This window comes from Cucumis melo, chromosome 6, assembly GCF_025177605.1.
Source record: "Cucumis melo cultivar AY chromosome 6, USDA_Cmelo_AY_1.0, whole genome shotgun sequence".
Classification (NCBI taxonomy): domain Eukaryota; kingdom Viridiplantae; phylum Streptophyta; class Magnoliopsida; order Cucurbitales; family Cucurbitaceae; genus Cucumis; species Cucumis melo.
In genome coordinates, this window is record NC_066862.1 from 36,693,304 (window position 1) to 36,703,169 (window position 9,866).

General features: G+C 39.5%; 1 protein-coding gene across 1 annotated transcript; it reads left to right on the forward strand.

Moving 5' to 3' along the window:
• The first annotated feature begins 6,517 nt into the window (after window positions 1–6,517).
• On the forward strand, window positions 6,518–8,925 carry 2C05 (uncharacterized). The gene is made up of 3 exons (XM_008454047.3): window positions 6,518–6,799; window positions 8,069–8,274; window positions 8,385–8,925. The coding sequence occupies exons 1-3, from the start codon at window positions 6,710–6,712 to the stop codon at window positions 8,641–8,643; spliced, it is 555 nt and encodes a 184-aa protein (XP_008452269.1). The 5' UTR covers window positions 6,518–6,709; the 3' UTR covers window positions 8,644–8,925.
• The last annotated feature ends 941 nt before the right edge of the window (window positions 8,926–9,866 follow it).

The following is a 9,866-nucleotide window of genomic DNA, read 5'->3' on the forward strand; positions in this document are numbered from 1 at the left end:
CTCAATATGTACTATAGGGGGTACATGAACAGTCCGACCCCCGCCCAAGCCTTGTCGCACTCTTTGCATGCTGAGTTATTTTCCTTGCAATTGACAGTCTTCAATGCTTTCTTTATGACGTTTTCAACTATTTACTTTCTCTCTCCCGTTTTATAAAAACATTTTCCCAAGAACGGGAAGGGAGGCTACGTCATACCGCGAGTTTGTCCGCGGATTCTGATTATCGAACGGCTGACTTACTGATTGAGCTAAGCAAGTGCCGCACAATCGTGTTGAGAAGTTACGATTGTGACAAGTGGTATCAGAGCCAAATTGGCTAATTAATGATTACACTGAAACATGTCGTCGTCGAATCCATCAGCAAGGCCCAAAGAGACCGACTAGTAGAGATAGAAGAGCAGATGCTCTACCTAGTCGAAGTTCCCGACTCCATCCGCTACTTGGAGTCTCGTGTCGACGAAATTTCTGAGAAAGCTGACACGATCGATACGGTAGCTGGCCGTGTCGAAGGGTTGCCAATACAAGAGTTGTTGGCAAGGGTTGACGCCCTAGAAGAAAACACCAACGCCAGAAGAACTATTAACTACGAGCGTGGGGAGAGTTCCTCAAGCTTTGCTGCCCACATGGAAGAACGTGTCAGCGAGCTTGATAGTGCTCAGAAGACACTATTAAAGATGATAAACGACATGTCGGAGGATTTTAGAGTCACCCTCGATGTCGTTAGAAATGAAATCGCAGACGTGAACGCAAGACTGAGTCTCACGATTCGAGCAATGGCAAACCAAGCTCCAGCTGGAGGAGCAATTTCGGTTAGTAAAGTAAAAGTCCTAGAACCAAAGCCCTTCTGTGGGGTAAGAGATGCAAAGGCCCTGGAGAACTACGTTTTCGACCTTGAACAGTACTTCAAGGCTACAAACACTGTCACCGAAGAAGCCAAAGTGACATTGGCAACGATGCATCTGTCTGAAGATGCAAAGCTGTGGTGGAGGTCCTGATACGCAGACATACAGGAAGGACGTTGCACTGTAGATACTTGGGACGCCTTGAAGGGAGAACTCCGCTCGCAATTTTTCCTCGAGAATGTGGAAGTCCTGGCTTGGCGAAAATTGCGCGATCTAAGAAACAATGGCGAGATTCGGGAGTACGTGAAACAGTTCGCAGGGTTAATGCTAGACATCCGGGATATGTCAGAGAAAGACAAAGTTTTCTATTTTGTCGAAGGGCTGAAACCGTGGGCGAGGGCCAAGTTGTATGAACAAAGGGTCCAAGACCTCACGTCAGCATATGCAGCAGCCGAACGGTTGTTCGATCTGACAAGTGACTCTCAAGATGCGATACGTAACCAAAGTTCCTCACCAAGAAGGACAGGGATAGTCGCCCAAGCTCTCCCAAAGCTGTCGGGGGAGATAAACGTTCTGGTAAGGATCGCAAACCTTACCAGTTAACCACCGAAAATACATGGCGGAGGCCGAATGATCGAAGCCCAACCAAGCGTCCCCTCAGTTGTTTCATATGTCAGGGGCCCCATTTGGCAAGGGAATGCCCGAACAAAGTCGACTTTCATGCGTTTCAGGCCTCCTTAATTGCGGATTCAGACGATAAGTCAAATCAAGTCGAGGATGAAGCGGGCCTGATAGATGGGGGCGAAAAGACCCGAATAGGGGCCATAAAATACATGTCATCTCTCCAGAAAAAGTCAGGGGAGAGCTCGTGCCATCGAAAGGGGGCTTACTGTATGTTGACACCTGGATCAACCAAAAGCAGACTAAGAGCACTATGGTTGATTCTGGTGCAACCCCCAACTTCATCACTGAGGCGGAAGCTAGACGTCTAAGGCTCCGTTGGGAGAAGAATTCAGGAAGGATGAAGGCCGTGAATTCCGTTGCCCTACCTATCGTCGGGTTGGTGAAGCGAACGACGATAAAATTGGGAGGATGGAAAGGCCCCGTAGACTTTGTAGTTGTAAAGATGGACGACTTTGATGTAGTACTGGGAATGGAGTTCCTCCTTGAACATCAAGTCATCCCAATGCCTTCAGCCAAATGTCTAGCGATTACCCGATCTTTTCCCACAGTAGTACAAGCAGATATTCGTTAGCCTAACAGGTTCAAAATGATATCGGCCATGCAACTAGACGAGAGTCGCGTCCAAGAGGAACCACCATCTGTGGAGATCCTGCTTGGGGCGTTGGAAAAGCCGGGGGAGACAGTCCCCAAAGACACTCTTTGTGTCTCGAAGAAGCACCATGGTGTGACGCCAAATAGTTGGCCCAAGTCCTCGTCGAGGCGAAGGAGGACCGACCATGGGAAAGAGCCGCCATCAGAGGCAAAAGCGCATGCGAAGAATGCTTATCGCATGGCGCCGCCGGAGTTGACCAAACTTCGGAAACCATCAGAGATGTTGTTGAATACAGGATGTAGTATACCCGTACAAGCTCCGTATGGAGCCCCCGTCCTTTCCCTGAAGAAGAAGGACAGAAGCCCACAACAGCGCGTTGACCGTCGCACCCAGAGTAAGCTCACGGTCCGGCGTAAACGTCCACTCCCCATGCTCACGAGGCGGGTGGACTGCCCACGTGGAGTGAAGCATCTCCCAAAGTCAGACGACCGACCGAGGCAATGTCGAGTAAGAACAACGAAGGCAAAGGGACTCGAGAAAAATTGTGTCACTAGGCATGAAGCATACGAGTTCCCCGTGGTGCCGCTGGGTCTTACTGATGCCAAGGGAGGAAAGTGTTGTTCTATGCAGGGCCAGGTGAGCGTGCTGATTCATGTGGGGGAGTGCCACCAAGGTGGGTCGTCGAGAGAAGAAGACACTCAGTGGAGCGAGAACCTCGAGTGTCGGGTCGCCTTCAATGGTTCGAAGCAAGCCATGATCGAGGAGCCAAGTCTTGGGGTCGTCGATGCTACCAAGACTCCTAAAGTCGAAGCCGAGCAACTCAGCTATATGCTCAGAGAATACCTGCATCATTGTGTTGATGGCAGACAAAAGAATTGGGTTCAACTGCTGAAGGTAGCCCAATTCGGTCATAGTGCTCAGACAGACTCGCCGAGCAAGAGAAGTCCGTTTGAGATTAAAGGTAAGAGGCATCCTGTATTGCCACCTCTCGCCGATGGTCCTTATGTAGAGGACCGCCCTCAAGTTCGCAGAGTCGAAGGGGAATGTGGACAGATGGTCGAGATCGCTCAAATGTGCCTAGAAGAAGCTTCAAGGCCGACGGAAGAAAGAGTAGATCGAGAGCGATGCCCCCTTGAGTTCGAATGGATGACCAAGCTCCCAATTAACGGTGCAACAACGCCGTACGATTATCTGCCAACCTGGACCTGGAGGAAGACAGAGAAGTCGAGGAAGCCCTTGCTGACAGAGTAAGGACTGGTAGAAGGCCCACGAGGGAGATACATAAATTCCTGGTGAAGCAGAAGAAGCCCTTGTGGAGGTAACCAGCGGAAGGCCCGTCAAAGACTTTGAAGCGTGGATGCAGAAGACCGAAGAGCTCCAGCTTCGCCAGTTGACGAGGACGTCAACCGTTTAAGTGGGGGAGAATGTCAGGGGCATAATTGTCCAAGGTATTATTTACCGTTGTCCGTATGCCCGAAAACCCCCAAATCACTTTATCTTTATGTCTTGAAAGTAGTTTAGGTTAATTCTTTCGTTTAGGTGTCGCCGAGTCACAGTGTGACATTTCGGCTTTTTCATATGCAAGCCTGCCAAGGCCAAAATTCTCAATATGTACTATAGGGGGTACATAAACAATCCGACCTCCGCCCAAGCCTTGTCGCACTCTTTGCATGCTGAGTCATTTTCCTTGCAATTGACAGTCTTCAATGCTTTCTTTATGACGTTTTCAACTATTTACTTTCTCTCTCCTATTTTATAAAAACATTTTCCCAAGAACGGGAAGAGAGGCTACGTCATACCGCGAGTTTGTCCGCGGATTCTGATTATCGAACGGTTGACTTGCTGATTGAGCTAAGCAAGTCCCGCACAATCGTGTTGAGAAGTTACGATTGTGACATTGAGCACCCCTAGTTACTGATATTGAGGATTACTATATTGAGAATATTTGCACGGGTTAGTGGGAGCCTAGCTAAGAAGATATCTTGAGGAGTCTCTTTAGGAGGCTTGGATATTGAGATACAAGGGTTTATTCCTACTAGAATTGATTTAGATCGAACATCGACTTCACGCATCAAGTGTTTAGGGAGTGCCTAAACTTTTATCTTATGAAAGTTTGTAATACAAGATTGTCAATTCTCAATAAGCTATGTACTTGTGAACCTCTTGAATCTTAGTGAACTATCTTCTTATTTGGGCGCATGGCCCGGTAGATGTTGGTATGTTTACACCGAACTAGATTACTAATAATTTGATTGTGTTCTTTCTCCTCAGTCTTCTACATTTTGTCGATTCCTTTGTCAATAGCTTTAATCCTCCCAAGTTAACATTGTGTTTTTTCAGTGAGGAAGTAGAAAATTCTCTCACCTATAGTGACTGGGAATGATAATCCATATATTGAAGTGTTCATTAGTCAATTACGTCAAATTTTCAATATAACAAATCTTGAATCTCTTAAGTTTTCTTTTTTTTTTCTTTTGGACTCGAAATCACTCGTACTATTATTGTTATTTTTGTTTCTCAAGCTAAATTATATGCCAAGGATGTTCTGCACCGTTTTGGTATGAGCAATTGCAAATCATGTAACACTCTAATAACTTTACACTCATTTAATGATACGCCAAATGAAAGTTGTTCACTTGAGGATCAAAAAGCCTATCGTGCTATGGTGGGTGCCCTTCAATATCTCACCTTCACAAGACCATATATCAGATTCTCTGTCAGTAAATTGTCTCAATATATGCATTCTCCGACCCTCTATCATCTTATAGCTGCTAAACATGTTTTTTGATACATGAATGGTACTATGTCTAAAGGTCTTTTATTTCAAAAATCGACCTATCCTTTTTAGTTGCAGACTTTGGACTGGAAATACTCTTGATAAAAGATCTACAACAAACATTATTTTTTTGGGCAATAATGCAACTTCTTGGGCAGCTAAGAAACAAACATGGTCTTTAGGAGTTCAATTGAAGCTCACTATTACGCGTTAGCTACCACCATTGCAGACCTCATTTGGGTTCGTCAACTCCTTTGGGATTTAATGATTTTTGGCAAAAATAGTCCTTGTTTATGGTGTGACAATAAGTCTGTAATACAACATGCTCATAACCCGGATTTTCATCGACGAACTAAACATGTTGAAGGTAACTTTTACTTTATTAGAGAAAACGTTGTGGGGAAAGATATCCGTCTTCAGCTATTCTTGATAAGTTGTCTGTAATACTCTTGATAAGTTGTTAAGTAATTTCTAATCAAGTTGTTAATGAGTTGTTAATGATATCAAAATTATCATCACAATAAAATATAAAATCATATATGTATTATAGATCTTAGTCCAACGAATTCACATTGTCTACTTAAGACAAAGTTACTCGCCCTTATGTTTAAGTTTTTAGAGTAATTGTCTCCTAGGATAGAACAGATCATTTTTCTTTTAAGAGTAACACCCCGTCTAAAAGATCAACAAACGAAACTTTGAGAATCTACCAAACATTAAGATTGTGAAAATGAAGAGAATTCTTTTTGAAGAAGACAAAAGATTATGAAAATGATATTCCTTCGACCAAATAGAAAAGCATCTTATTTATTGATTTATTTGTGGTCATTCGAAAAGTCATGTCTTTTTCACTAATTTAATTATTAGTATTTTTCATAAATTGATGCATCACTCACAAGCAATTAACTATTTATTCCAAAAGTTAATATGTTATTAACAAATTATATCTATGAATTACTATAAATACTCATCCCCTGTATTTGATATCTTATGAGAGGGAAATAATAATAATTCTCATTACTTCGATTAAAAGTTCATAATATATTAATCCATTAATTTATTTATTGTCGAGTGAAAATTCCATATATTGAGTTGTCATTTCAGATAACTAAACCAAATTACATGATTTTGAAAATAAAATATTAGAGTCAAAATCTATAGACACGTTGAATTTTTATTTTTCTGCTTTATCTTTCTTCCTCTTTCTCTTTGAGTTTCATTTTCGATTCTATTTTCTTTCAATTAATCAACTACCTTGCGAGTGTTCATCAAACGGTTTTAACACCCCCTTCCTCTCTAACATCAGTGTCACTTTTACACTTCATAAGATCGTCTATGGGACTGACAAAAGTTAGCTACAACTAGTGTTTCATCTTGTATCTAAGTTTAACAACGAAATTCTTGTGTCTACACTTCACTTCTACGTTGATTTTATGGAATTTGTTTGTCCCAACCAACCCTTTTCATAATGAAGCTTAACCTACTCCGCATGGCCAATTTTAGAACAAAGGTCAAGCAAGCAAAAAAGGTTTAATACTGAAATTACATGATTGCCCCCCTCCCCCACCCCAGTCGACACAAAATTTATTACAGCAATGCCATCTGGACTTACTTTTGGTATTTACTCACTGTTTCCAATTATCTTTTGCTTTTCTTTTGTTTCCCTTCGAATTTTGAACACAACATATCTGTAATACTTATAGCAATCTTATTCCTTTGCTGTGAAAGACAAAGCAGAGTAGAAACTAAAGCAAAAAAGCTTTCAAGAAAGGCAGGAAGAGAGACAGATCTGCAAAGCTCTTCAGCTACTCAACAATGGCGTCAAAGCTACTGCTTTTCACCGTCTTTGTTTTTGATGTCATTGCTTTTGGCTTGGCCATTGCAGCTGAGCAAAGAAGAAGCATTGTAAGCTAATACTCTTTTCCCCTTTTTCTCTCTCTACTTGCAATTTATCTTCATTCTTGCATATTCCAGTGAAATTTTCTGCCTTCAATTGAAAATCTTGCTGATTAATAGCCTTTTTCTTCTGGGTTTGCTTAGTTCGTTTGATTTTGAATATAGGTTTTTTTAGCTGTAGAGAGAGAGAGAAAAAAGGTAGAATCTTTCCCTTCAAAATTGTTTTTTAGGTTAAAGATATTTAGAACTTTCCCACCAGTTGTCTCAGTGACCAAACAAAAGAAACCCTTTCGTTTCGTCTTGGAAAGCACTTGGATCTACTTTCTTTGGTGTTTTTAAACCCCAATTTGTGCTGTTCTTAGAGAAATATCTTGTGAAGGATGAAATATAATTCAAATTGTATCATATCTTTGCAATTACTTAGTTTAGGGCTTTTTAATGAGCTAAATATGATGTCTTCACTATGGAAAATTTGCTTGTGAACAATCATTTTGTACCATATCTTTGGAACTTCTGACTTCTTGATGAGCAAAATATGATTTCTTCACTAGAAATGTCCTGTTGTTGGGATTGAATGTGTACACAGATGGGAGGTGGTGATACAATGTAACAAATTTTGAAAGATTACTCTTTTCGTGTAAGGATGCTTAACCGTCATGCCGATAGTATTTGGGCTGAGCAGGAGATTCTACAAACCTTCTTCAAAGAGAGATCTGTAACTCTTGAAAGATAACTCCTTCATCTATGGATGCTTAACCATCACTCCGATATTATACTGGGCTGAGGTTGAGATTGCTCAAACTTTCTTTAAGGAGATATCTGTGGATCTCAGAGACCAATGTAAAGATAAATTTTTCTTCAAAGGCAGATCTGATACTCTTAGGTCCCACATTGTTTGGTTTTGACTCAATAGCCATTATTTTCCCTTACTTTCTTTACCTGCTCCCAACAAGAAGAGCCCAAACTCATAATTCAGTGGGACTGTTTGAAATTCAATAGTAGTCTTCTTTTTGTAAAAAGTTAGTTCAAGTACTTGTGCATTCTTGTCTGTTGTCCAAAGGGGTAGATATTTATCTCTAAAAACTTTGAATGTTTTAAAGGCCTCATATTATTCTTTCATAATAAGCTGCCAAAAGCTCATCGAATTGAGATAAGTATTTTAATTTCTTACAGATACACTATAAACTTTGAATCTCAAGTAGCTTTCTTCGGGTTTAAAAGTGATACTGGTATTTTCATCATTGGTTAAGAAAAACATGATTTGAAATTGTTTCACAGGCAAAGATAGTTGAAGACACAGGTGCAAAAAGAAACTATTGTGTATATGACTCAGACATTTCAACTGGATTAGGAGTTGGAGCATTTCTCTTTCTCTTAGCTAGTCAGATCCTAATAATGGTGGCTAGCCGCTGCTTTTGCTGTGGGAAGCCTCTGAGTCCCGGCGGTTCAAGGGCTTGGGCAGTCGTTCTTTTTATAACTTGCTGGTAAGTAGAGCAAACTAATATGTTTGGGATCGAATTCTTGTACTAAGGTGTTTTTTTATATTGGTATGATGCTATGATATTGTTTACTCTTGTGAAATAATCTGTTTCAGGGTGTTTTTTCTCATCGCCGAGATTTGTTTATTGGCGGGTTCAGCTAGGAATGCATACCACACCAAGTACAGAACATTGCTTACTGATACTCCTCCCTCTTGTCAAATGTTGAGAAGAGGAGTGTTTGCTGCAGGAGCAGCTTTCATTTTCTTCACTTCCATTGTTTCTCAGTTCTACTACGTTTGCTATTCGAGGGCCCGGGAGAGCTTTCAATCATACAGCAAAGACACTGGCGTTGGCATGAGTACCTACAAATGAGCTACGTAAAGGTCATTTTCAATCACGTTCCACTTCAAGATAGTTTTGCCTTTCACCTTTTGTAGTTTTTAATCCAGTTTATAGAAGCCTAATAGGTTGTCTTTCTCTACTACTACTATTCTGCTGGTATTAGAAGATGAACAGTTACGTTGCAGGACATTATTTATGTATTCTTTCATCCTTTTTGTATAACCAATGGAATTTGGTCCTTATCTGCCTCTTTTGATATTATTGTATGATGTACTCAAAGTTTATAATGGAAATGCTTCTCTCTTCTGTTAATTTAGGCATAACAATGAGTAGTATTGTTTGGCTTTTGTTAGAGGAAGCTATTAAATTTCATTCCAAAATTGGATATTTTCATGTCTGTCTCATATTTAGATACAGAATTCTTTTTGCTTTTCTTCTGCATATAATGAGAGAAGATTCATACACAGAATTTTTACCTTTGGATTTGGATTAACTTTTTGAGGGTTTAAAAACAGTATTTTTACTTAAGCACTTGCTTGATTGTGATCATGAGTGATAGAACTTTGAGTTTTGTGTCATGTGTTTAGTTGCTTTACGTTTTTTACTTGAAATTAATTGATTGAGACATATATAAGGAAAAAGAAAATTAAATTTCAACCTTTGAATTTGACAAATTGATTTAATACTTGAACTTAAAAAGAAAAAAGTGAGTTAAGATCTATTCTAAATTCTTAAGTTCAATAAATTGGACTTGACTACGCCTCATAAATTTTGTCATTTTCACGCTAGAACTGTTTTCTTTAGAAAAAACAAAAAAGAAATCTCTTGTGTTTCAAAATTGGTAAAGCAAAGGGAAAAAAGGATGCTAAGATCTAAATTTTTTGTCGGTGCTTAATTTTATGCAATAAATTCTTACACGTTGAAATGAGTTTTTCTTTATATAATAGTTGCAAATATAATAATTAAATTTAAAATATTAACTTGTATAGTAATATTTTTAAAAAGTTACGAAGATATCAAAATTTGTCAAAGTCTATTATTGATAGACAATCTACTACAATTGATAGATTTTGCTATATTTGTAATTTTTTAAAATATTATCATATACTTAATTATTTTTAAAATTGTTATCTATTACGATTCTCTTTTTGTATATATATATTAATATCATTTTTGTAAAAATTAACTCCTCCAAAAGACCAAAAGATCTTATAGGAATCTCAATTTTAATTTTTAACTTCATGAAACCTTAA